This window comes from Zalophus californianus, chromosome 11 (genome assembly GCF_009762305.2).
Source record: "Zalophus californianus isolate mZalCal1 chromosome 11, mZalCal1.pri.v2, whole genome shotgun sequence".
Taxonomy (NCBI): domain Eukaryota; kingdom Metazoa; phylum Chordata; class Mammalia; order Carnivora; family Otariidae; genus Zalophus; species Zalophus californianus.
Genome location: NC_045605.1, coordinates 59,470,678 through 59,498,270, shown reverse-complemented (window position 1 = coordinate 59,498,270; position 27,593 = coordinate 59,470,678). Strand labels below are relative to the sequence as shown.

The following is a 27,593-nucleotide window of genomic DNA, read 5'->3' as shown; positions in this document are numbered from 1 at the left end:
AAGATCCCACACCTTGTAAACAGCAAAGACAGGATTCAAAGGTGTACTGGACTTAAGCCCACAATCTTTCCATTACAGCACACTATTAAACCTTGAAGAGGAGTCAGCTTACTTCCCAAAGGCCCCAAAGAATAGAGTGGTAAATGGAACTCAGCTGTTGGAACAGGTAGTCAAGACCGTGGCCCTGGCTCCCCAAAGCAGAGGGGTTACCTTGTCCTGCACAGTCGTGCTGAGCTCCTTCTCGAGATGGGTCTGTTTCTCCACCCACTCCCGAGTGGCCTTGCTATGCTCTTCTGTCAGGTCGTTGAGGGCACCCTGTAGCTGCTGCAGGTGACTGGCAAACTCCCGGAGCTGAGACAGACAAGTGCGAGTCCCCGTCACCCAAGATCAAAGCCAGTACCACCACTGCTGTGTGTTTCCCCAACTCCAGGGGCTGCAGGTGTCTGACTATCCGTCTGACCCGCCCCAAACCAATTACAACTAGTCACATCTTTAACTCAAGACTCAAAATTCAGGGCCACAACCCCATCCGGGCAGCAGCCAATTATGGGACAAGGAAAGGGCCAAAGTATGCAGGTCTCTGGAAAGACTGAAGCACAGGACAGGTGCCGGGACATTCTTCTCAACCCTGTCTTGGAGAATCCTCCAGACCAACTCAGCCCCAGCGGGCCTCCAGGTGGGAACAGACCCCTCCCCCCAACACTCACCTTAAAGGAAAGGTCCCCATTCTCCTCAGAAAGCTGGTTAATTTTGCGATCCATCTGGCTCTTCTCCGTCTTCAGGTCCTGGCACTGCTTCAGAGTTTCATGGAGACGCACAGTGAGGCTGTGAGGGAGGAAAGTGGTCAGAAAAGACAGTAGCACCTTTCCCCGCAACCCCACGGGTGCAGGGCGGGGTGGGGAGCTGGGAAGAGAGCAGGGAGAATCCTACCTCTCGTTCTTGCCACGGAGCTCCTCAAGCTCCCTGGGCTCCAGCGGGCTGGCCGCCTGCTTCTCGTTCAACAGAGCCAGGCGGTCAATGCGCTGCTGCATCACAGCTATCTGTGCATCTGCCCCCGGGGAGGGGAGAGGGGAGGGAAGGGAGAGTCAGCACAGAACGACGGGAAGAGAGGAGGTGGGGGAGGCATCCATTCTAAGGAAAAGGAGGATATGGCAAGGGCAGAACCAGCTTCCAGGAGGTCAGCCTGACTGGCCCAAGGCTGAGCAAAATAAGCTCCTAGGCCAGCAGAACGGACAATAATGGAATAGGGGGGCCGTTCCTCACACAAGCCCAGCACTTCCTGGGATGAAAATCCCAAATGCTGCTCATTCGCACATTATCTGCCAGCGTACTAGGTACCTACCCTTCTCAGTGAGGAGCCTGCGGTTCTCAGCCAGCTCCAGCTCCAGTTCATCCCTATTATTTCTCTCATCTGCAAGCTGCTTCTTCAGCCGTCTCATCTGGAATTGTGGGGTCTGCAGGATGTCGCCCATGGGGGAGGCTGGAGAACCTGAGAGAAAGCTGAAGAAGGAGATGGCCCAGATGCCACGGTCAGAGCCTGAAGCGTGAGGACTGAAGGGAAGAGCACCGGGCGGGGACGGGTGAGCACGGCTCTAGGGTTATGAGCACCGGCTGGGAGGCTCTGTTCACGGTGCCATCTCCCGCCTCATGACACAACCGTGAGCAAACAGTTCTTCCCCCTCCTCCAAGCCTTAACTTCTTTGTCAAAAAAAAAAAAAAAAAAAAAAATCATCTTGCCTCTGCAGAGCTGCACTGAGAGAAGGGACTTTAGCAGTCTCCATGGGAGAAAGGAATTCCATAAACAGGGAACAGCCTCTGAGGAAGGCCTTCTGCCAAAAATGGATCCCAACCGATTCCCCTAATTAGTACTGGGGCAAGTGAGAACATCTACCAGGTGCTCCAAGCACTGTCTGCTGGTGAATAGTGTTAGCCTCTAGAATGAAGGGGTCTGAGGACCTGATGTTGAGGTCCCGTCCCAGGAGAGGAGGCACAGCACATACTTGTTCCCACTGGAAGAGGCGACCTTCTGTAGCTCTAGGAAGCGAACCTCCCTCCTGGCCTGGTGGCTGGGTGGGGACAGCTCTTCAGAGATGGTGCTGGAACAGGTAGAAGGGACAGGAGCTAGGGGAAAGAAGCAAACCACCATATAAAGGTTAGTAAGAATGTGAACAGATTTGCATCTTTACCCAATTTGAGAACTCGCCTTAGTGGAAGTGAATCCACAGACACTTACATGTAACCTACAGAGGGAGGCCACTGGGCAGAACCTGAATCACAGTGTCTGGGTCATCCAGAGGTCAGTGGCACTAAGCCGAGTCAAGCAAGTGGCTTCTGTTTCCACAGGTCATCAAGTGCTCATGCTTTTCCCTGCATTCAACACTGCAGAGGCAGCTTGGGAGCTGCCCTGAGCACGATCTCCTCTTAGCCCAACAACTTCTCAGGTCAGAGCCACTGGCCTCCTTCCTGAACTCCTCCATTCTGAAATCTTGCACTGCCAACACAACCTCTTTCTCAAAACCTCTGCCTCCCCTGGTTCCCACGACCACGTTCACATAGCTATCCTACCCCTAAACACCCATTCTTGGTCTCCCTATGTGCCCTCCCTCCTACCCCCCCCTTAGCTCCCAGAGTTCTGATGGGGCCTCCCTGCTCTGCCCACAGTGGCCATCCACACACTGACTTGCGAACCCATAACCTGGCCAGAGCCCTCGCCTACACTCTAGACTCACATTTCCAACATCCCCATTTGAAGGGCTGAAGAGAAACTTGAATATGAGGAACATCAAATTCAGTGGCTGGAAGAGAACCTGCCTAGAGCCACATACTTAACCTATCCTCACTGGATAGCCTCTTCTTCAGAAGACATGCAGAGCTCTCAGTCTTTCTCCTGTACTTCCAGCAACACATTTGGTAGATGATGTACCTCTCTGTTCTAGCACTTATTCTTTATCCTACTTACTGATTTACGTATCTGCCTTCCCACCTAGAACATGAGCTTCATGTGGGGAAAAGCCTTTCTTTTAGGTGCCACTCCCAGCTTCTAAGCCTACAGGAGCAATTGCTTAAAAAATAAAAAACAGGGTGCCTGGGTGGCTCAGCCGGTTAAGCGTCTGCCTTCAGCTCAGATCTTGATCCAAGGGTCCTGGGATTGAGTCCCGCATCGGGCTCCCTGCTCCGCGGGGAGCCTGCTTCTCCCTCTTCCTGCTGCTCTGCCTACTTGTGCTCTCTATCTCTCTGTCAAATAAATAAATAAAATCTTAAAAAAAAAAAAGTATGTGTGGAGTGATCAAGGACAACCTACCAGCAGACACGATCACTTATCTTGTCCTGCTCAGGCGCTGCCAGGCAACAAGGAAGAGCTCCAAAGGAATTGGGATGATGGCAACATGGCCCAGAAATCAACCTATTTATTCCATTACACACACTTTTCCTGAGCGCAGACCCTGTGCCTGGTTTTGGGACTGAAACAAACCCCCATTGTATTTCTTAATAATTCAGGATCCTAGCAGTTCCCAGCTCAGACCAGAGGGAATCCTCAGGAGTAAGTCTTACTTACCTTTCTGTAAGAAGTTCTCTAGGTCCTCATTTAAGTTTAGCCCATCCTCATGGTCCAGCACAAATTTGAGAATGACTGCTAACTCAGCCTGGGCCACAGAGAGAGAAAAGGAGCATCACTGAAGTGTCAGACCTGAAGAGATGGAGGGCACCACACTGGCAGTGGCAGCCCCAGGAGCCTGCTGGAGCTCAGTCTTCCTCTCAAAGCCTAAAGCCCCACATTCCAGGTGAGAACATTCTAGCAGAGACATGTTGACCCTGCTTGCCCTCGCCTCCTCAGTTCCTCTAAAGATGCACCTGGGTTCAGACAGAGTTCCTATCTGACTTCACTCCTGACCACAGAGAAGAAAATGGGCAAAGAAAGTAGTGCAGTCAGAAGGCTTTTATATATAACTATGTTGCCCTCTTCCAAATGACCCTCACTGTTGTTCTTTGTCTAAGTGAGAACCGAGAACCCTCCAGGGCTCATTCAAAGCTTATCCACCAGCTCAGCTGTAAAATCTGCCCTTCACTGTCTGAATTCCAAAGTCACAGAGTTGATCTAATTTTTCTGGCCAACCCTGCCATAGTTTCTTATCCTTGTGAATTTCTATTTCTACCAGGTCTATGACCAGCCTGGAGCAGAGAAAAGGTTGAAAGAGGAGCCACCCATTCCTCCCATGCCACTACAGTCCCAACCTCAGAGAGGAGCCAGGAACTAAGTGAGTTTAAAATGGGATGATTCAACATTGTTACCACTATGCAAAAGGCCACAGCTCTCTGGACACTGCCCCCGCAGTCACCTACATCACCCCCTGTGGCATCCCAGCTCCTCCTGCTCTGGGAAATGAAGGACAGCTGCTCAGGCAGGAAGCAAGGCCAACATGTGGACCCACATGACAGGTAGGTCCTGGAAACCATGCCAATTCCCGCTAAAGTCAAGTGGAGGTGCCAACTCAGGCAGACCAGGCAGAGGAGGGGAGAGAAGGTAACCGCTTTGGGCTGGGCTGGTGTGGTGGGCAAAGACATTCTCTCTCACTAAGCCTTCCCACTAGAGGAAAGGAGCAGACAAATGGAGTGACAGCTTGTGTAACAAATATACACACTCACATGGGAACACATACATGAGGAGAGAACAATTTCTGCATATTATCCCATCCCAGGACAGTTATGACTACAGTTAAATATACGTACGTAAAAAAGTACTTGGAAGTATAGCCTTTAAAAGTTAACAGTTCTCTCTGGGGATGAGATTGCTGGAAACTGTTATTTCCTCCTTTTGCACTTTTCAGTATTTTCTGGACTTTCTATAATGAATGGCTAGGGAATTACTACAACATAATTTTTTAAAACAACGCTATATGCTGTTTAAAGAAAAGCAACGGAGTGAGGTGAAGCAAAGACTAGGCCCACCAATCAGAGCGGAGGAGGCACAGAACTTACCTGAATCTTATATTCAAATTGTTCCCAGTCCCTGGGACTTTTGGAGCTCATGGTGGAGTGGTATAAGAGCAACATGGTCATCTAGAAGCCAAAGAAGAGATATAGTCACTGAGCGGGGCTGCCTCTCTTCTCAGTGCTCCCCTCTCTGGGCTGTTCTGGGGACTCTGAGCTATTCTGGAGGCTCTGCCGAAGCTCCTAGAATTCCGCCCTAGGTCCCTGCCCTTAACTGCACCCAGAAACACCTGATTGAGGACACCTGATTGTGCAAAAAGCCTGGTGCACACCTGAATTCCTGAACTCATGGAACCTAACTATGAAGCTTAAGCTACCCTCTACTGGCCAGCATCCAGAAACAGGAGAGGGAATGAAGGAGACTGAGCTAAAAAGACTATGACAGCTGGGTGAGGCCTAATTCCTGCCAGGTCTTCGAGGCCCACAGTAGTAAGCACCCACCACTTCCCCTGGGTTAAGAGAAGGCCCAGCAGGTCCCTCTGGTGCCACCCTCTAACCCCCACATCTGGTATTCCATTCATACCTTGGCCAATTCCAGCTCTGACCCTTCTATCACTTTCTGCACGGACACCAGGCATTCCGGAGAAGAGGGATGTTTTCGGTTTTCTGTAATGACGACAATGTAGAAAACAGGGTGAACTTCCTGGACACCATCCCTGAGATCATCAGAATACCTCAGAGTAGAAAAAAATCACTGTCTCTGGTGGGTCCAGGAGATGCAGGGCTCCTTAATCCTATGTCCTCTCTCCCCCAACATACACATTTCCATCTGAAGTTAGTTCTATCCTAGGTCAGTCCAAGGACTACAGGGAAAGTTCAAAAAAAAAAAAAAAAAAAAGGCAGGCTAGGAATTCAGAGCAGCTCTGGGGCATGACCTTGCTTGCACTCACCCACCCAACTCATCAACTCTGGCTCAGCACTACAGAGAAGCAGCCCAGAGATTCCAGGTTACTCTAGAGTCTTATTCCAAGTAAGGTCACAGAGGAAGCCTGAAGCTGAGCCAAACTAGGAGGACTAGGGACACCTGGTTCTTATGCTGGAATGCCAATTATCAACCTCTGCTTTATCTAAATCTATTATCACCTTTCCCATAATTCTCTTGAGGGGGAGATGGCAGACAGCTCCCATGTCACAGATGAGGACTCCGTGGTCCATGACTGCACAAGGGAGGGGACTGACAAGCACTGTGCTAGCTTTTCATCTCTTCCTACTACCTATCAGCCTTAGGAGAAATTATCATTCTCTTCATTTTGCAGACAAGGAACCTATGGCCAGAAAGGTCACACAGGCTATGAGAAGGACCAAGACCTCAACCTAAATCTGCCTCTGCTCCACATCTATTGCCTAGGCAATTAATTCGAAGTTATCCAGGGGAAATGTTTCTCTCGCAAGGGAAAGAGGGTAACATGGATCCATCCCTCTCCTCCAACTCCCTGCAGTGGGTGGGGGACAAGAGTGGGTTTGGGGACTCATCATGAGTCCCCAAAACTGACCCTCTGGCTCTACCTGGATCTCAGAGACGGACTGTGGGACTGAAGGGACACTCTTCTTCCCTGACCGACATCAGCATCACCAGACCCAGGAAAACAGCTGTACTCATCCCTGTGGTACAGAGTCAGCGGTCTTGAGCCTTTGCTCCTCCAGACACTGAGCTGGGTCCCCTGGACTTCCAAAGTCCCACAAGTTGAGGAAGCAGCTCTTTCTTAGCTAGATAAAGAAAGGTGCTTACTTTGCAAAAAACTGCACACAAATTCCAGTCTCTCTGGCACCGGCTGCTGCAGGATTTGCTGCCCCTCGTCAGTGCCATGGCTAGAAAAAGAACAAATATCAGAACCAGAGTAGTTAGCAGTCCTTCCTTCCTTGCTACTCCATTACATTCCACCTTCCCATTCCTTCAGGCCTGATCTGCACTGCATCTGGGAGAGAAGCAGACCAGACGCTGGAGGCAGGGGAGAAGACACCAAAACACTACTTGGTCAGAAGGAACTGTGTGGTAGATGAGAAGTGGGAACTGGAGGTGTGCGGTCCTTCTGAAAAAGATGGCACTCTGCCACCCTGACCGTAACATGAAAAAGCTCCGTGGGAAGGGGCCGAGAGGGGAGGATGGCAGCACGGAAAAGGGGAAGCTAGGTTCAACAGTCTGGAATGGCTCCACTGGAAAACATCAGGAAGCCGGGGAAACGTGGCTAGAGTAAGACAGACAATGTAAAGGGAAAAACAGGCCCAAGATTGAAAGAACAGGAGGAAATTCCCAAGACTCTGAAGTGCCAGGGCAAAGTACAACAGACTGAAGGGTGAGATGGCTAAAGCCAAGGGACAACATTTTTTGTTTTTAAGATTTTATTTATGTATTAGAGAGAGAGAGCAGGAACAAGCGGCGGGGTTGGGGGAGGCGCAGAGAGAGAGAGAGAGAGAATCTCAAGCGGACTCCCTGCTGAGCACAGACGACCCTGAGACCATGACCTGAGCCAAAATCAAGAGTTGGACACTTAACCAACTGAGCCGCCCAGGCGCCCGGGGACAGCTCTGATCAGGGGCTGTCGCTGTGCTAGTCTGTTTAACTGCAGGGCAAGCCACAGGCTGAGAGAGCAAGGAGGGCAGGGAGGCAGCAGGGGGAGCTCTCACACAGCCCAGGCCCCTGGCCTGGGGTGCTCAGACTAACTGCAGTTTCAATTTCAGGGGTGAATAGCTCCACTTCCAGTCAGAAAGCGGACTTTTCTTCTTGGGCTACTACAGCTGGAGATACTGATTAAAGGGGCCTCTTGTTCCTCAGTCTCCAGGTTCTACTGAATCTACAGGTTCCAGCCAACCTTCTGAAGGGCAGGGCAGGCCCTAGAACCAGAGAACTTGCACTGCCAGATATCCTGAAAAGCATCAGCAGCATCCAAGCCAAGACCATGAATGTACCTCCCTCCCTCTCTCATGGGATTACAAAGGTTTCTTCCAAGTGAATCCCCTATTTTCCGGATAGCTGGCTTGTGATTAGGGACTCCTACAGAGCCTTCAGGAGATGCTCATCTCCTCCCAGACGCCTAAGAGAGCCACCTTCCCTACCCACCCACAATCTGGAACACTGTGACGCCTTGACTCAGCACAGAGCAGCAATTTCCTTAAGTGTATTCCATTAGATAAAAATAGAAAGGGTTCTTGCGTTAAATGTTTGGGAAATGCTGGGTTAAACCAAACTGAACATTTTCTAAAGAAGAGAATATAACATGCATTATTTCCCAAACCTATCTGACCACAAAACCTCTTTTTTCCTTACTAAGCCCCTGGGATAAGTTGCACGGAACACGCTTTAAAAATGCTGACCTGGAGCCATCCAACCAGTCCTTTAAAACTGAGTTCAAGGGGCGCCTGGGTGGCTCAGTCGTTAAGCGTTTGCCTTCGGCTCAGGTCATGAACCCAGGGTCCTGGGATCGAGCCCCGCATTGGGCTCCCTGCTCCGCGGGAAGCCTGCTTCTCCCTCTCCCACTCCCCCTGCTTGTGTTCCCTCTCTCGCTGTGTCTCTGTCAAATAAATAAATAAGATCTTTAAAAAATAAACAAATAATAAAACCGAGTTCAAGTCTTTCTCTGGCAGGAAGCCATCCAGAACCACTGCCAGTCATGCCTCCTCACTCCTCAGGAATTCCTCCAGCACTGACTGATACAAGGGCATCATTTACAATTGGCCACACCAACTGCGCGCCTGGAAGCTAGGGTATAGGAGGTGCTCAGTACATATGGGTTGACTGACAGATGAAGGAGGCTCTGTAATAGGAAGAGCAGAGGTCAACATCAGTAACACAAACGTCAGGGCTTTAGGTTTTCTGGCAAAATGGACTCCACTAAATTTTGCTATTCAGGCCTCACAGATATCAAAGAGATGGGACAGCCTTTTTGCTTCAGGCTATTCATACACGAAACAGAAAGGGAAATTTGCTAGAGAGGTGGATGCCAATGTATTTTCCCAGAGAGAAGGCTAAGTGGCCAAGGCACAAGCCCTGTTCAATTCCCACAGCTGCTATCTCCACCAGCCCGGCCATCCTCCACCGTCTTCCCCTGAGAACCAGCATCTGATTTAGGTTAGCAACCGTAGCAGCATCGCAATGAAAAAGCCAGAACACATTCACCAAGAACATCTATTTTCCCAAAGTAAGGTGGTCTGCACTGTCCTGGATCAGAGATGGAGATTAGGGTTAACCTGAAATTTCAACAGCCCCTCCCGTAGAACGAACGAACACACACACACTCACACACACACACACACTCACACACATTGTGTTGTCTTTCCCTCTCTCACCTTCCCTCCACCTCCCCTCCTCCTACTCTAAGGCTCAGGCAGTGCACCAGAAGACAACTTGGAAAATGTGCATCTTGAATTTGTGACCCTTCCTATGAAAATTTCCCACCAGGTTATAAACCTACATTGGCTAAACCAAGGACACACATCCTTACCCATGGACATATCTACTACTCTTGTCATTAAGCCAAGGAAATTTATCTCCTCAAAAGCAAAAGCTCCTTGATCTATGCTTTTTTTTTGGAAAGCAAAGCAAGGTTTATTGAGCGATAGCAAAGTGATAGTACAAAGCTCCCAAGGAGGGAGGGGATCCGAGAGGGTTGCCCTTTTTTTTTTCAGATTTTATTTTTTTAAGTAACCTCTACCCCCAGCGTAGAGCTCAAACTCGCAGCCCCAAAAATCAGTAGTCACATGCTCCAACTGAGCCAGCTAGGCGGTGCCCCACCTTGACCTATTCTTATGTCAAAAAAAAAAAAAAAGCATGCTGCACCCTATTGTATGTTACAACACAAGGGGTATCATACCTGGCTGCCCCTCTTTCAGTGATGTTAAAATTAAGTAGTAGGTTAGATATTGTCAGCGTAATGGTTTTACCAGCCACTGATGTGAACAGTCTAGATTTACTACTTTGTTAGGGTTTGAAAAATAATTATTTTCATTAGGAATTGCAAAATGCTGACTCATAAGTGGTGCACAATTCCACCTATGAAGTTTCCTTACAAAATACAAAACAAAAAACAGCAATAAAAAACCCCTTAAGTTAATCAAGCTTGGCTCTCATCACCAGTTTACAGGCAACAAGGGGGACAAGAAGAACAAGCTGAACAGCACTGGGATTATACAATTAATAAAATCCAGAACTTAGGAAATTCTATAAAATTGGAAGAAAAGAAAATGGGGTAAGGTATGGGGGTAAAAATGAGTAGGAAACAAGACTGGTGGGAGGAGAGGAGCCCCTGATGAAAGCTCTTCAATACCAAGGCTGAAGATTTTCGATTTCAACCTCCTGGCGACGAAGAGTCACTGAGGTCCAGCAGCTGTGGGGCGTCACAGTGTGAGCAGGACGGCAGGAAGGAATGCCCTGGAATATGCACAGACTAGAGACCGAGGTCATGAGGACCTGGGATCCAGCATGAGGCAGAGGCAGGGATGTGAGAAGTCTTCAAAGGACAAACTGAGAGGATGGTGACTGAGTAGAATCACTGCCAAGGAGAGGGAGGAATTCAAGATGCTGCTGAAAGGTCCTGCCTGGGTAACTGGGAGACAAAATGGTACACTCTATATACCAAAATAAGAAAACGGTAACTTCTTTTCACTAAGGCAGGTGCTGGTTGGAGCCACAGGGACCTTCAAAACATAAGACATCCCAGCACCAACATACATTTCAAAAATTACATTCAGAAGATTAAAAACAAAAACCACTCTGTTCCAGGCTACTCAGCCCCACTAGACTTTGCTGAAGAAGAGTATCAACTACATTTTTGTTCCTTTACTTACTCAACAAACATTAACCAATGCAGTGTGTTAAGCCAGGTGCAGAGGACCCCACAGGGAATCAGTTCTACCTTCTTTCCCTATGAACGGGTGGCCAGGCTGCTTCACACAGATGCCGATTCCCTGGCACTGGTTCCTACCTGCTGTGTGTGCAACAGAAACACCCTCAACACCTCAGTCTGTCCCTGACCTAGGGGCTCAGAATCAACTGTGCTTTCCTTTAAAAAGGGAGGGTCCTCTCCACTGTCTCCGCAATCCTTTATATTATGGCTGACTTCTACTTTTGCCTGCAGCACGAAGAAGTGAAAAGGTCAGTTTTGCCCTCCATAATTCCTGAAAGTTGATGAGAGAGGAAAAAGGATGAACTATATGAGCCTAGAATAATAACTGCAGGTTATAGCTTGACCCATCTTTGCTTGGTTCCAGAGAGGTAAGATATAAGGCAGAAGCCCCACTCCACTGATTTCCCAGGTAACTGTGATGTTCAAAGGAACCGTGCTACAGACAGACATAAAACAAAGCTCACTAGGGGCGCCTGGGTGGCTCAGTTGGTTAAGTGACTGCCTTCGGCTCAGGTCATGATCCTGGAGTCCCGGGATTGAGTCCCACATCGGGCTCCCTGCTTAGCAGGGAGTCTGCTTCTCCCTCTGACCCTCCCCTCTCTTGTGCTCTCTCTCATGCTCTCTCTCTCAAATAAATAAAATCTTTAAAAAAAAAAAAAAATCAAAAAAAAACAATGCTCACTAGAATCCTGGCTACATGACAACAAGCAGTTTATCAAATGCTAATCAATCTCACAAAGCAAGTTAATGAGGCAGATGAAAACCCCAGAAATGCTGTAATGATTTAGAAAGGAGCATATGTGTGCTGTGCTAACAGGTTAGAGATAAGATTTCTAGGTGCTGCTTATTTCCCTCAAGTACAAGAGCTTCCCCTTTCTTCTTCCTGACCCTACAAGTTGCCAGGAGGGCCTGTGAGAAAAGGACAAGCCCCAAGAAGAGGGTAGGGAAGACTTGTTGAGACAAGAGGGCAGCGAGCTCCAGAGTAGGCTCTTGGAACACTGTGACAGCAATGAGACTTGCAGGCTCTTCCAGGCAAGCGTGAGGAAGCCTTAGGGTGGGGACAAGAGCGAAACCTCTCCCACAGACAGACTAGACTCAGTGACCGGAACAGGAGGCTGGTGTGTCCTTGCCTCTGGCTCCACGCTGGCAGTGGAGCTGCCCATGCCTTCTGCTCACAGCCGTCAGCAAGGAAAGGGAGCAAATGCCGTCCCCAGCCCAGCACACCCAACACACAGCTTCACCTGAGAGGCTGGCGAGGGGTGTGGCGCATACTCACATGCTGTCAATGATCTTGATGAAGACGCTGCAGTCCTGGAGCTGCAGCATGGCCTCCACAGGGCTGGCCACATGCAGACTGTTCACCTGCAAAACACAGGGAGGAGCCTGCTCAAACAGATGAAGTGACAGAAGCTCTGCAGCTTGCTCCTCACTCCAGAGGCAGACAACCCACCGGCTAGCTGGGAGTGCCCACAGCTGTAGGCCTCAGGCCTTCAGGAGCATTCACTTCAGCCAAGGAGAGCTGCTGTCCCCACTCGTCCAGTGACAGCCACCTGAATGCTGCCGTCAGAGTCTTTCCTCTGGCTTCAACTAAATGAGAGCTTAAATTCTAGGACGTTCCAGCACTAGGGATACACTTTAACTATAACTCGGCATAAAATGTTTTTTTTTTTTAAGATTTTATTTATTTACTTGACAGAGAGAGAGAGAGAGAGAGTGCGCGAGCGAGTGAGCACAAGCAGGTGAGAGGGAGAAGCAGGCTCCCCACTGAACAGGGAGCAGGATGCGGGGCCCAATCCCAGGAACCCTGGGATCGTGACCTGAGCCGAAGGCAGTCGCTTAACCAACTGAGCCACCCAGGCACCCCATAAAATGGTTTTCTGGAAGGATACACGAGAAACTGTACCACTACTGCCTCTAGGGACAGGAACTTGATGGCTGGAAGTCAGATGTGGGAAAAAGAAAGGCTTTTTATATTATTGCCCTTTGTGTCTCTTGTATGTTTACACTGTAACCCTCTGTAGCTCAAATTATCACACTACAACCCTTTCTATCTCAAGAATTTTGAACTATCTATTCAAAACTTACATTAAATACTACATATGCTTTATATACTCCCACACGGATATAAAATCTTGTTATTAATGCATTTTAAAAATTCTTTCCAGACATAAAACTTTGGCTGTCACAGGGAGAAATGATGAGGCAATAAGATAATAAGAAAAAAATGAGGAAGGAAAAGAAGAGCTGGGAACCCTAGGGAAAAACTTGTCAATTCCAATTTAATCGCCTGCTTTTCTTTGTCTTCAGGCTGCCATCCCTCTAACTCAGTCTTTACAACTAGGAAATTCACCAGCAGTCACCTGTAAATGAGTCAGGTACACAGGTTATTCAACAAGCATATACGGTCAACTTCTACAGAAAAACCTCACGAATTCCAAAACCACCAAGTTCAGAAGAAGCCTGGGCTGAACTTCACCTTTGTTACTTCCACAGGAAAAAAAAGGGGTTGCTAAATCAATCAATCCTATGTGCAAGGCTGAGGAAGGAGGGAACTCAAGCTGCTTGACAAGGTATTTGTAAGAACTTCAGCACAGTGGTTACGTGCAATGAGTAGATTCTACTGTTTATAAATGCATTCTTTAAAAGGTACTGGACTATGGGGCACCTGGCTGGCTCAGTCGGAAGCACATGCATCTCTTGATCTCAGGGTCGTGAGTTCGAGCCCCACGCTGCGGGGGGAGGGCCTTTTCTTTTTTAGTAATCCAAAAAAAGAAATAAGGGATGCCCGGGTGGCTCAGTTGGTTAAGCGACTGCCTTCAGCTCAGGTCATAATCCCAGAGTCCTGGGATTGAGTCCCGCATCGGGCTCCTTGCTCAGCAGGGAGTCTGCTTCTCCCTCTGACCCTCCCCCCTCTCATGTGTGCACTCTCTCTCAAATAAATAAATAAATAAATAAATAAAAAAGAAATAAAACATTACTAAAAAGAAATAAAAATATGCATAGATAGTACTGGGCTGGGAGCTCCCAGATTAAGATTTTGAATCTAACTCCTCCACTAACTTGCCAGGTACCTTTGTTATCAACTTATTTCTCTCTGTGCCTACTTTCTCACTTGCCAAATGGATGGAATCCCTACAATGTTTACTTCAGAGGACCAGTGTGGGTTCAAATGGGATTATGATTGCAAGAACACATTACAAAATAAAAGTGCTAAATGCAAAGCGCTATTATGGTTAATAAAATAAAAATAATGAAGCAGATGCAGCAAAACTACTTAGTAGTTTAATTAGCTGACTGCACTAGAGAATCAAGAGTATTAAAAAAAATGACTCAGCCACAGATACTATTTTTTCAGTTAAATACTTATATATATATATATATATATATATATATATATAAAGATTTTATTTATTTATTTGAGTGAGAGCAGGAGCAGGGGGAGGAGCAGAGGGAGAGGGACAAACCGACTCCCTGCTGGGTGGGGAGCCCCACTCGGGACTCGATCCCAGGACCCTGAGATCATGACCTGAGCTGAAGTGAGAGGCTTAACTGACTGAGTTACCCAGGTGCTCCCACATACTTTTATATTATAAACAACTTCTAGGGGCGCCTGGGTGGCTCAGTCGTTAGGCGTCTGCCTTCGGCTCAGGTCATCGTCCCAGGGTTCTGGGATCAAGCCCCGCATCGGGCTCACTGCTCAGTGGGAAGATCAACTTAAAGATCAACTTAAAACAGTGTGGCTAAAGGATCCCCCAATATTCAGTTAATCCACTGAACTGGAGACAAAGCTCACAGTCCCCCAAACCCAACCAGGCCCCTCTTAGGGATGAGGGGAGGAAAAGGAAAAGACAATGTTTCTAACATAGATCTAAAACACTGAAATTTAATATAAATATAAAATATGTAAAACATAATTATAAAAATACCCATTTAAAACTATACAACTAAAATTCACATTTATTTCAGAAACTGAACACAAAGAATGCACATTTTGTATATTAAACACATTTCCTGTCTAGAGATCTAACAGTAATTAAGACAGTGTCTTTTTTTTTTTTACGATTTTATTTATTTTTTTGACAGAGAGAGAGAGCATGCACAAGCAGGGAGAGTGGCAGGGAGAGGGAAAAGCAGGCTCCCCACTGAGCAAGGAGCCCCACGCGGGACTTGGGACTCAATCCCAGGACTCTGGGATCATGACCTGAGCCAAAAATAGATGCTTAACTGACAGCCACCCAGGTGCCCCAAACACAGTGTCTTATTAAATCCACCCTACTTAGAAATTAAACATTTGGGGTGCCTGGGTGGCTCAGTTGTTAAGTGTCTGCCTTCGGCTCAGATCATGATCCCAGAGTCCTGGGATCGAGCCCCACATCGGGCTCCCTGCTCAGCAGGAAGCCTGCTTCTCCCTCTCCCACTCCCCCTGCTTGTGTTCCCTCCTCTCTCACTGTTTCTGTCATATAAATAAAATCTTTAAAAAAAAGGAAGAAAAAAGAAATTAAACATTCATTTCCTTTAAAATATTCTATAATTTTTTTTAAGCTGGCTTTTTCATTGGCCCTAATTGATCAGTAGTCAGGTGACTACTAAAATACCCTGTACCACATAACATGCCCCAGCAATACTTTAAGTATCAAGAATTATTATTTATTCAGAAACAGTGCTAGATGTTTTCTACACACATTATGTCCTCATCCTCATCATAACACCATGAGGTATTTTTATTGTTTCCATTTTAAAAATAAGGCGCTGAGGGGCGCTCAGTCGGTTAGGCGTCTGCCTTCAGCTCAGGTCATGATCCCAGGGTCCTGGGATCGAGCCCCGCATCGGGCTCCCTGCTCGGTGGAAAGCCTGCTTCTCCCTCTCCCTCTGTCTGCCACTCTGCCTACTTGTGCTCTCTATCTCTGTTAAATAAATAAATAAAAATCTAAAAAAAAAAAAAAAGGAATTCTTTAAAAATAAATAAATAAATAAAAATAAAAATAAGGCGCTGAGAGGCTAAGTAACTTGCCCTGGGTCACACACCCCAGCCACAGCAGTGATTCTAAGTCAGGCTGTCTGACTCCATCAGGTCTGTCATCACTACACTCTGTGTCCTCTTCTGCTTCCCTGCAGCTTTATGTTCCCAATGCTTGGTATTACTCCTTCATTTGCCATTGTTCATCTTGGACAGAAGATATATGAAAAGACCTAGCACAAAGATTTAAGTAATCAAGAAGGCAACAGGAGGACAATGGAAGCAGACAGAAACATGGTAAAGAAAGTGAGGAGAACCTTGCCCTATGATAAAAAGCCTTTCAAGACCAGTCCCTGAATGTCAGTGAAGCTCAGGATAAACCCTTCTAGTCAGGAAAATGCACGGGAAGCAAATGAAGATGGGTCTCCATGCCACCCTGCAGCCAACTAGGGTTTCCATGACCAAAAGTAAATACAGACCTCTCCTAAAAGGTATATAGAAGCTTAGAAGGGAGTTTTCTTCTAAGCTACACGAGTGGTGTCATGGATCACTGTCAGGAGCAACATCGCCAGAAATTGTAAAAGTTAACAACTAAGGGGAAAGGCAAGGGAAAACTGTTATTTCCTTCATCTGGAGATGAGAAGACTTCACATAGCCGTGGCTCCTAAAAAACTCCTCTTCCGCCCCTGCAAACCTCCTGGAGAATCTCAGACCAAAAAGAGGAACACTACTCACCCAAGAGAGGAGTGCAGCTGCCCGGGTGGCATGGAGCGTCATCTTGGTGACACCAAATAGTCACCCCAATGCTCCTGGAAACCAAGAGAAGAAGAGCAGTTAATTATATCAGATATCCATGATGAAGGACAAGGAGGGAAGTGGTTCAATATACTGGCTCTGAATACTTAAATCTCTCTTCCCTCAGCATTTAACCCAACAAGGCACATGGGAATTTTTAGAAAGCTCAAAGTACACATTAAAATTACTATAAAACTTATCATAACAGGGGCACCTGGGTGGCTCAGTTGGTTAAGCGACTGCCTTCGGCTCAGGTCATGATCCTGGAGTCCCGGGATCGAGTCCCGCATCGGGCTCCCTGCTCAACAGGGAGTCTGCTTCTCCCTCTGACCCTCCCCTCTCTCATGTTCTCTCTCTCTCTCTCATTCTCTCTCTCAAATAAATAAATAAAATCTTTAAAAAAAAAAAAACTTATCATAACAGTAAAGAGCCCTGCATTTAATTCAATGTCCACAAACTCTACACACAATCTTTCTGTTCCACAGAAAATGTAACACTCAAGGCTGTCCTCCAACGCTGTTCTTTGGGACATGGTGCCCTTAAAACATGGAACAAACATGGTTTCTCAGCCAGAGGTGTGTCTGAATGGTGATTCCATATGACCTTGGACAAGTAGCTTAACTTCTTTTAGTCTCAGTTTCCTCATCCGCAAAATGGGATTTGCAAACACCTCTCTGGGTTACTGTGAAGCTTCAAGACAAAGCGGGTAACACAAATAGCCTGTGTTAACATAGTGTTAACAGCGCCTGGCACATGGTAGGTATACGCTAAATGATCACTTATCTTAAGCAGAAAGATTGATTTCTGGCTCCTTCTGTAGGTGCCCAAATTCTACCTAACAATAACCAAGTTCTTGAGGGAATCCTCTCCAAATTCTGGATTTTTGTATCTCCCACAGAAATGTCAAAGATACAGTTCAAATGAGGGACTGGATGATGCCAGATTCAATTCTGGCAGAGATCTCATGAGCCATTTAATGAAAGATTAGGTACCTATCCTGGTATTCCTACTCCCAATTTCCCTTCCCACTGGGAATTGGCCATCTGCCTGCCAACCTGCCCAAGAAACCACAGACCTGGTAACTAAATATTCCTCAACATCTCCCAGCAGCCCCCACAATTCCTATAAATCATGGGAGCAATCAGCCCCACCTCCCCCTCCTGTCACAGGTACTCAGTCTGTCACTATTCCATGAAGAACATGAGTGGTTAAGTCACATCACCTGTATCTCTCCCTGTATATTAGCATCTCCAACGTGTGGGACCTATGGACCCAACATTTGTTAAGCACTTTTTTTTTTTTAAAGATTTTATTTACTTGAGAAAGAGAGCATGTGCACGAGCAGAGGGAGAGAGAGAAGCAGGCTCCCCCAACTTGGGGCTTGATCCCAGGACCCCAAGATCACAATCTGAACCGAAGTCAGACACAATGAACTGAGCCACCTAGGTGCCCCATATTTGCTAAGCACCTTCTGTACACAATGTGTTGGGAATAAGAAAGACACCATTCTTGTCCGTAAGGTACTTACTGTCTAGCAGGGGAAAGATATACATAAATCTGATGATAATCCACTCCCCATCATTCTTAGTCCTTCCTATGTAACTGTACTGTGTTTACCAACCAAGCAAAAAAGTCCATACATATGTTCCTCCTGTGCTGGAAGCTACATGGGAAATGGGACCCACTGACATGGTGACTGCCTCTGAGGAGCTTACAGCAAGATGAGGACTGAAATTAAACATACATGAAGCTTTAAATAATGGAAAATAATTAAATGCTAAATATAACTAAATGCTAATTATAATTAAGTGCTTCCTGACCCCACAAAACCCAACAAGATTCCACCTGTCATACCAACGTCACAGTCTTGGAAATGAGCCAGTTCACCTGGGCTTTGGCAAGAGCAAGAGAAGTGGTTAAGGGAGCTCTCAGGAGGGCAGAGAAGCTAAAGGGCCTACGTGTTCCTCAGTCTTGGATGATTTTCACCCAGCATGGCCTACCCATCGGCACCAAATGCTTAGCTCCCTGGGGCCAGGCAAGGATACAGACAGATGGTCTCAACTACTGCACTGCAAAAAGACTTTTCTGGTTGGTTGGCAAGCCTAAAGTTAGAGGGACCATGCCTGGCCCTTGTGGTGAAGGCAGCAATAGTGAAATGCTCTACTGGGGTATCTTAAAAAAAAAAAGTCTGTATGTTAATTGAATTTAAATACATAAAAATTTTAAAATAAAAAAGTCTGTGCTATTCAGCAACAAGGGAAATGAGGCCCAGATCACCTCTCCCTCATCCCCACTGTTGCCTCTAGACTTGCTATCCTTTTGAAGAGGTCCAAAATTTCAGTCAGAAATTTTATTTATTTGTAACCGGAGGTAGATCTTGCCCCCTCTGAGAGATTCCACAGCTGTGTTGCTAAAAATGACCTGAGGTTTAACCAACCTCTTCCCTTCATCTCAGAGGCAAAACATACAATCCTTATGTCCTCCCCAGGGGAAGCCTATCTAAAACTAGTTCCACTGCTCAGGAAAACCGGTGTCAAGGCCAAATGCCTTCTTCTATGCTCCCCAGACACAGAAACAGGAGGAATCCAATAATCAACATGAGGAACTCCAGAATGACCTTGTCAGTTCAAAGCCCATAAAGAAGCATTTTCCCAGACACAGGACACTGGAGTGGGACCTGCTAGGACAGCCAGCCATTCACTTCTCCGTGTAATGAATGATTGAAGCCAGTGGCACAGCTAGTCCTTGGACTGAGACTACAGCTTTAAGAAGGCCTTGGCTTGAAACCCAAGGGCTCCCAGCCAAAGCACCATCCTCCCCACCCTCCCCCTGAAATCTGAGGCAAGCCCCACCCAGAAGACTGGGTGATGGTCATGGCGATGGAAAAACAGATCCCCACGATTGTAACTCAGAACTACATTTCACAGAAGGATCTGCTGAGACCCACCCCAACTTGATCAGGTACCACCCACCCACATCCCCCAATCAATCAACAAACAAACAAAACCCAGGAATGCAAGCTTTCTCAAGGCAACTTCAGAGGTTCTACCGGCTGTTTCTTTGAAAAGAAGTGCCCCCAGAATCCCAAACAGAGGCTTCACAGAGCTGATAAGGTGGCTTCTCTTCCCAAAGCTCAAGAAGGAACCAAGACACACACAGAAGCAGCTGCTTTTATAAACTAAAGGCCTTGCATCCTCTTTACATTTTCAAAACTGATATAATGTAAATTCCTACATCAGGACGAATTTCCACATTTACAGTAACCCCTCTTATGTTTCTAGAGAAGATATATCAGGACAAGGAAAATGACACTCAAGAGACGCACAGCCACCTGGCCTGCACCCTCTCTGGGTCTTAAAGAGTTAAAACCTGGAGATGGTTTCCTACCAGGGCTGAAGCTAATGCAAACCACCTGCTTAGATGCAAGGAACAGGACCAAAGGGTCGGATTGCTAAGCTCTGGGGTCTGTTCTAGAAGTTTCAGTTCTAAGGTTAACCAAGTGATAGGTCAAGGGCCAGAAGGTCTGAGCTGTGGCAGCGCTGCTCTCCTTACCCCAGCCCCTAGCCTGGGTGCCAGCTCCTTGTGAGACCATCTCTTAGCCACTTACTGCCTGCCTGAAACCAGCCCTTCCTCAAGATAACACCAAAGTCACCTTTGGTCCCAGAAAGCAACAAAATTGTACTGCTCACTCACGAGCCCCCTGCCTCCACTGAACCATCCTTCTCTTAGGTGATAGCTCCCACTCTCAGAATTTCTGGGCCCAAAGCCCACACAAACTCCCACCTCACAGCATCCTTCCCCAAGCCCCACCCCCTCTCTACCCCATGGTTCCAAAGGCTCAGACCTCAGAAGGGAAATGTCTGTCCTAGCTATAAGACCATGTTCAATAGCAAGGTTTACCACTACTTACCCTGACAGACTGCCTGCCTGTAGCCATAAGAATTCCATGCTCTGTACACCTAAAAGAGATACTCCCACCATCTAAGCGAACCCCACATCCAAAGGGTAAACACCCTGATCTTGAGAGTGTTCCTCCTCCTCTGACTGTGGGAGGGATAGGTCAGGAGGCACTGGCAAACAAGCACCCAGACCTCACCTGGTAGGTTACCTCAGAGGGGCCCAGCAAAGGCCAAGCTATGTCGCCATAGGCTAACTCATCATAAAGAACAAAGTAGGAAATATCTTGCTGGTGCATCTCTAGGCTTGGAGGAGGTAAAAGGCCCAAGGACCAGCAGCTCCAAGAGAAGCCAAGGAGGAAAAAATATAATCCTTTTCAACTCCTGGGGAGTCCTGGATAGGCTGTCTCATCTAAGTCCAAAGGGTTTCTCTGCACTCCTGAAGTCAGGGCAAACCAGCTTGCTGGATGTATTCCCTGGGCCCCCTAAAGGGACTTAGTCTGGACTCAGGCCCCCCGCTCTTCACACAGACCAACCCTTCTGTGTAGCCTAGAATTTCGCCCAGAGCCCTGGTGAGGAACAAGAGAAGGGCTTCAAGGGAAACCAAGATTTCTCTGGTTTCTTCAAAAGTGGCTTACTGGTATCTGCCTTCCCCCCACCCCATGCTCTGCAGGGTCCAGATTAGAAAGATGTGGGCAAAAGGGTTGCCTCATGAAGTAGACCTGGGGCCTACAGCCATATACTGCACATACACACCCAAGCACACTCCAGCAGTTCATCAGCACCTGACCCCACTACTATATTCACACACCCTGGTCGCTACCAGCTGACAAAATGAGCCCTTTTCGCTCCCCACCACTGCGTACACACCCAGGCCTCACTCAGGAATGGAGAAGCTCTCTTGAGCTGTCTCTACAGCTCAATGTGCAGGCGCACGCTTTCGCCCCTCTGAACAAAAACACGCTGACATCTAGGCGAGGGGGAAAGAAAGCAACCCTTTGCTCTCAAAGGCGCCAACTCCCGGATGTTGGCAAGCTCTGCTCCCAGCGCCTGTTTCTGAGTGTTTACTTGCGCTCCCTCTCCTCTCCCTCCCCTTTAAGGATGGCGCAGGAAAGGAGGGGGGGGGGGAGACTCCACCGCACCCCCTCGTCCATGTTTGAACAAAAACCCAGAGAAAGAGGGAGGGAGAAAAAGTCTCAGTGCAGGGGGGGCCTTACCAGACTCCTAAAGCCAAACGTATCTACAGGTTTTAATCCGCCATTAGCATTTAAATCTTGAAAGGAGAGGAGAAAGGGGGGGCTAGTGGAAAGTAACCCCACACACAAAAGAAAAGTTGTTGGTTTTCTTCTCAGTCAGCCTGGCAGGAGCGATCTTCCTGGCTGACAGCCAGAAGTACGTCACAGCCAGGAGTCTGCTTTCTTTAAAGGCACAGCAAGCTTCCGCGATCTGGGAGCGCGGCGAAAGCGGGGAACTCTCGGCAAGGGGGGGAGGGGCGGCAGTCGGGGGCAAGGAGGGAGGGGCGCCCTGGAGAGGAGGGGCCGGGAAGGCTAGGCCCACGAACAAGAGAATAGGACGCGGTGGGGGGGGGGGGGGGGCGCGAGAGCCAGCAGACAAAAAATCCTGAACCGCAACAGTGGCGAGAGCCGAGGCAAACTGTGGCATAAATACACAAAACACATCTCACAGTGGCCTGCCTGACAAACCTGGTATCACCCGGACACTCCCCCTTCGCTCTCTTAACACAGCAGTGACAGCCTGTCCATCTGTCTGGCCAGCAACGGACTGCCCTGATGATTAGATCAGCCCCTGCCTGGCGGCGCGCGGGGCAGAGAGGAAGAGCCGGGAACAGAGGCTTTGGAGGGTGAGCAGGACACAGGCCCTTTCACGCGGGGCAGCTTCCTGCCGGCTCCAGGGCGGGGTGGCTGTGTCTTTAAGCACACACACGCCGCTCACACACAAAGCGCCGGCCTCCTCTCGCGGGCGCCGCCTGCCCTGGGACAAGGCCACCCCCCCAAGCCCATTCCCTGAGGGAATCTCTCCAGCCCGTACCTTCTGCGTGGCAAGGCCAGGACGCCGCGCTGGGCCCGCTCCTCCCCCTCGGCCACCCAAACAAGCAGCCCAAGCAGACTGTGCCCTTGGAGCGCAGGCCTGCGCTGTCCTGTCCGGGTGGCTGCGCGCTATTGTCGGCTGTGGAATGGCCGCCAAAATCCCAGCTGTGCTGCCAGAACCTAATCCCCTGTTCCGTTGAGCATTTGTGGGGAGGGGCCGAGGGGCCAAGGCACGGGACCTAGTACGGCAGGCAGGCACTGGCTGGAGCCCCTGCACAGGCACAGGCACTGGGACCCATGGGCAGAGCCTACAGGCTCTGCCTCTCCCCCATAGCCCAAAAGAAAAGATGTCGGACTCTGAGCAAACAAAACCACAGCGTTTCCACCCACTGAACAGTGACTCTCACAACGACTGGGAGAGAAACCCACCAGTCATCAGGACCGCCCCCCCCCCCCCGCCTTGTCTAGCTTTTACTTAGACCACCAATATTTATTAAGCACCTACTATGTGCAAGGCACTGCTATAGGATATTGAAGGGAGTATACAAAGATGAATTAAACCCAGCCTCTACACTTAGCTAGGTTATAATTACACAGGAGATAAGAAATGTGCCTTGAAAATTATATTTCAAACAGTATGTGATAACTCCCACAAAAGGATATAAAAATTCCAACTAGTTGAGAGTAGGTAAAAGGACTAAGAAAATGTCGGGAGAAAAAAAAAAAGACTAAGAAAATAAAGTGATACTTGAATTTGGATCTTAAAACATGTAGGTAAAATTTCCCCAGACAGAAATAGAAGAGTGGGGAAGAAGGGAAAGCAGAGAAGACTGTGGAAGTAGTCTGGAACAGAACTTTAAGTTGTGAGATGGGGTCGGAGTTGGTGAATCTTGAACTTGAAATCAAGAAATCAAATAAAGATCTGAATGTTTATTTTGTTGTTTGTTTATTCTGGTATATAAAAGAAGGAGACTAACAGCAGGGAGGCAGGTCAGAAGGCTGCCACAACCAAAGGCAGCTAATGAGGACACGAAAGGGGAAAATGAGCGAGAATGGAAAGATGAGGAATGAGACATGATGAAGACAAGGGAATGGCTGGAAGTAGGAGAAATTGTAAAGGAGAGGAAAATGTGGGGGATGGCTGGGCAGACAGAAAGGCCATATATAGAAGTGGGAAGATGAGACAGATCTCTCTTATTAGAATAAGAGCGAAAACAAGGTATAATAAACAGCAGCTATTGCTTACTCAGAGCATACTATGTGCCACACACACCCTGTTCTGCTGACCTAATGTGTATTAACTCATTAATCTGAAAAACTCCCTTGGTGAAGCAGGTACTATTACCACTCAACTCTACAGAGGACGAAACTGAGCCACAGAGATGAAATAATTTGCCCAAGATCACACAGCTAGTGAAGGGCACAACGCTATACCACTTGCCGTGTGACCCTGGCAGGTAACCTCCGGGCCTCAGTATCCCTATTTGTAAAACAAAAATAAAGATATCTATTTTACAAGGTTATAATGAGGCTTAATCCCATAACACCTATAAGGTGCCCAACACACTGACTAGCACATAAGGCACATGGTGGTGCTTAACAAAGGTTAATTCCTATTCTGGGCATTCTGGCACCTATTCACCAAGGTGTCCAAGCAGAAGCTGGCTGTTTGTCAAGGAAGCTAGTGGGGGTGCTCCTTCCTGGAGTGGGAGCTTGGATCCTCAGGATGCTTGCCTTCCTTCCATCAGGCTGCCTCTCTGAATTTTACTTTAAGGTCCAGCTCAAGTTTCAACTCCTCAAATATTCCTTAACAGGTATCAGTGGTTATCTAAGGGAGGAGTTAGACTGTGGGGGAGTTTCCACATGTTTCTTTTATATTTGAATTTATTCTAAATAAACATGTATTACATTGGTAATCAGAAAAATGTGTCTACATTCTGCATGCCTTAACTATATAAGCATGGAAGTCTTGTCCTCACATCTAGAATATAAATGTCAAGGGCATAACCAGTTCCATCTCTCTCTATGATTCCCCCACAGTATCTAGCACACCAGGGCTCCTTGAATCTGTTCCATTGAAATACATCTGGATGGCAGGTTTCCAAATTTAACCCTCTGGGCACCAGAGAATGACTGGAGTTAGTGGTGGGAGTCAGACCAAGGCCCATTGCTACAGAGACCCCCGTCACCCGGCTTCTTCTCCCAGGCCCTTAGCTTTCCCACAGTATCACTTGCAGTCTGTGGTTAGCAACTGCTATTCGTAGAAAGGAAAGTTCTTTATTCAAAGAAGGACCAGGAAAGCCAAGCCAAAGCAAAAACCAAAGCTTTTATAGAAAAGCAAAGTGGCAAAAAAAAAAAAAAAAAAGAAAGAAAAGCAAAGTGGCAAACATAATTTAATGACTGGCACAATCAACACTCCAGGAAATGTATGAGATGAAAATAGAAGGCAGGCCTGCTAAAACTGTCCTGGCTACATCTGGCAGGGTGTGAGCCCTGAAGCTCCCCAGCACCTGAGAGAGTTGATACTGTGTCTCAAAAGAATACCAAGAGATTCCCACCCCACTCCTCTGCTCTAAACTCTAGGCAACAGCTTCCAGCTGTGCAGCTGCAGAGGGCTAAACTCTCCTCTGGAACCTCTCAGCCAAAACTGCCAAGCTTCGGGGCCTGCTCTTCAGGACTGCCCACCAAGCCAGGACCAGTGGTGGCCAGTTTCTCCAGCCTCCCCTTCCCCCACCACAATGCCTCAGCTGGCCTCCAGTGGCATCAGGACTCCCCCAAGCCTCCTCCCAGCCTAGCTAGGCAACAGGCAGGCCACATGGCTCCTGCCTGAATCCACAGCCCCTGCTCTGTGTTCCCAAAAGACCAGGATAGGTAAAACCATTTTTAAAAGAAAGGAGAGGGGGCACCTGGGTGGCTCAGTCATTAAGCGTCTGCCTTTGGCTCAGGTCATGGTCCCAGGGTCCTGGGATCGAGCCCCGCATTGAGCCCGCATCGGGCTCCCTGCTCAGAGGGAAGCCTGCTTCTCCCTCTCCCACTCCCCCTGCTTGTGTTCCCTCTCTCGCTGTCTCTCTCTCTGTCAAATAAATAAAATCTTTAAAAATAAATAAATAAAAGAAAGCAGAGAAGGAAGGAAGGAAAACAATAAATGACTAACACAAGATTCAGGATAGCATTCAGAGGTTGGAAGGGGTTGGTGATGTGTGAGGAGCACACAGGGTGTTTTCAAAGGGTCTGGTAATATTACATCTCCTGTGCATGGGTGTTTGTTTTACTATTTTTGTTTAAAATGTAGACATTACAGCTTTTAACGAGTATTGCCATTAAAAAAATAATAATAATGTGTATTACCATTTTAAAAAGTATGAAGGAAAAACTGAAAGAGAGCAATTTCCACTGAGATGGCCCAGGGTAGGGTGGTTCTAATACAAAGAATTCACCTGGCCTTCAAGGCCCTCCAGGACCCGGCCCCAGTTTTACCTTCTAGAGTTATTTATGCCCTTACCCAAACCCTCCACCCTGCCAGACTGGTCTTCTCACTGTCTTCTGAAGTCCCTCTGAACCTCCTATCTCAGCCTACTAGGCTGGAAGGGAAGCTTTCACTATAGGAAGCTGTAGGCCCGATGAGAGCCTCGCAGTCCCTATAGGTCCTCTCACTAAGAAAGCTGGTAGGGGAAAATGCTCTTATAGATCCACTGCCCTGTGCAATGCCTTCTAGTCTTTCCTCTGCCACCTGATGTCCTAGCATCATAAATACCTACAGACTGTTGTTGCTGTTGCTGCTACTGTTGTAATTAATAGCTAACATTTAATGAGCACTTAGTATGCATCAGGCACTGTGCTAAACACTTTTTTGCTTAGTCCTCACAATAACCCAATGACACAGTAACAAATACTATGATTATCCATCTCTATTTTACAGAAAAGGAAACTGAGAAAGATTAAGTAACTTGCCTAAGGCCACACAGCTAGTAAGTGTTGTAGCCAAAATTGGAGTCCGGCTGGGTCTCTCCAGAGCCCATCCTCTTACATGGTCATCTCATCTAGTCCTCTCAACTACGTAGGCTTTATTTCTATCTTAAAGATAAGAAAATCTGAGTCTCAGGAATTAAGTGACTTAGTCACATAGGTAGTGACTTGTCTATGTGGTCTCTACGTTATTCTCTACTGCTCTTAAATAAACAACCATCAAATGAATAAATAAAAGCTAGCACATTCTCAGTGGCTCAAAGTAAACCCTGTACCTCTATACTTCCTCATAAGAATCAATTTTTTAATCCAAACAGTTCTAATTTTAAAAGTTACCACTAAAGAATTTTTTTCTGAAGATACAACAAGCTTTAGAAACATTAAAGGACCAAAACTCCTCTGAAGAGGTGAGCATAGAAGAATTTTCTACTGGAAGGGACAGTGGACATATCTCAAGGGTGAGAAGCCATGGAGAAAGAAGGTTGGAAGAAACACCATTGGGTGGAGGGAAGAACTGCTGTTTCGGAACCCAGACCTCCAGCTTACTTACCAGGCCTCATTTTCCCTCTCCAGAGGGTAGTGCTGAGTAATGAGGCAGTGTTAGTAAGCCTGCAGCTTCCTGGGGAGAAAAGCAGAGGGCAAATCAAAACCCAGAGAGGATTCATTATAACATCCAAGATGCCCTATTCAGTTCTCCCTCAAGAAGGTCTTTCTACAAAACACCTAAGAACCTGTTCACCCTGTTTCATTGTCACAGAGGAGTAAACGGATCTGTCCCTACAGGCAATATATCTAGCACAATGTTTGTGCACAAACACAGAACTGATGATGAAAAAGGTAAAAGAAACTGAAGGAGGAACAGTTTCAACGTAAAGATTTCCAACTAATCTTAGAGACAGCCACACCAATGGTAACAAACAAACAAACAAACACCCTAGATTTGGTGTTGGAAGCCCCTGGAGGTAAGTTCTGAATCCATCACCTACTAAATTTATGGCTTCAGGCAAGTCACTTGCCCTAGCTTGGGTCTCAGTAAAAGAAGGGTATTGGTATTGGGTAGATCATATCTAAAGCACCTCCAAAATTTCCCAGGATTCTTTCT

The 27,593-nt window shown here is 47.5% G+C and overlaps 1 protein-coding gene across 9 annotated transcripts in view; it reads right to left on the bottom strand.

Moving 5' to 3' along the window:
* NUMA1 (nuclear mitotic apparatus protein 1) overlaps positions 1–27,593 on the bottom strand; it is a 67,321-nt gene that overhangs the window by 15,362 nt on the left and 24,366 nt on the right. For 3 of the 9 annotated variants that reach the window (XM_027580859.2, XM_027580858.2, XM_027580856.2), the window contains 11 exons: positions 16,522–16,595; positions 12,106–12,191; positions 6,719–6,798; positions 5,513–5,595; positions 4,978–5,058; positions 3,557–3,644; positions 2,001–2,121; positions 1,343–1,500; positions 931–1,048; positions 708–825; positions 211–351 (listed from right to left, as the gene is read on the bottom strand). In XM_027580859.2, coding sequence (XP_027436660.1) covers positions 211–351; positions 708–825; positions 931–1,048; positions 1,343–1,500; positions 2,001–2,121; positions 3,557–3,644; positions 4,978–5,058; positions 5,513–5,595; positions 6,719–6,798; positions 12,106–12,191; positions 16,522–16,563 — 1,116 coding nt within the window. In that variant the 5' untranslated portion in view covers positions 16,564–16,595. Of the gene's footprint in view, positions 1–210; positions 352–707; positions 826–930; positions 1,049–1,342; positions 1,501–2,000; positions 2,122–3,556; positions 3,645–4,977; positions 5,059–5,512; positions 5,596–6,718; positions 6,799–12,105; positions 12,192–16,521; positions 16,596–20,491; positions 20,531–21,694; positions 21,856–22,180; positions 22,384–22,526; positions 22,836–27,041; positions 27,111–27,593 lie in introns of those variants that run through there. The other 6 variants (XM_027580855.2, XM_027580863.2, XM_027580860.2 and 3 more) reach the window with 5 other exon arrangements.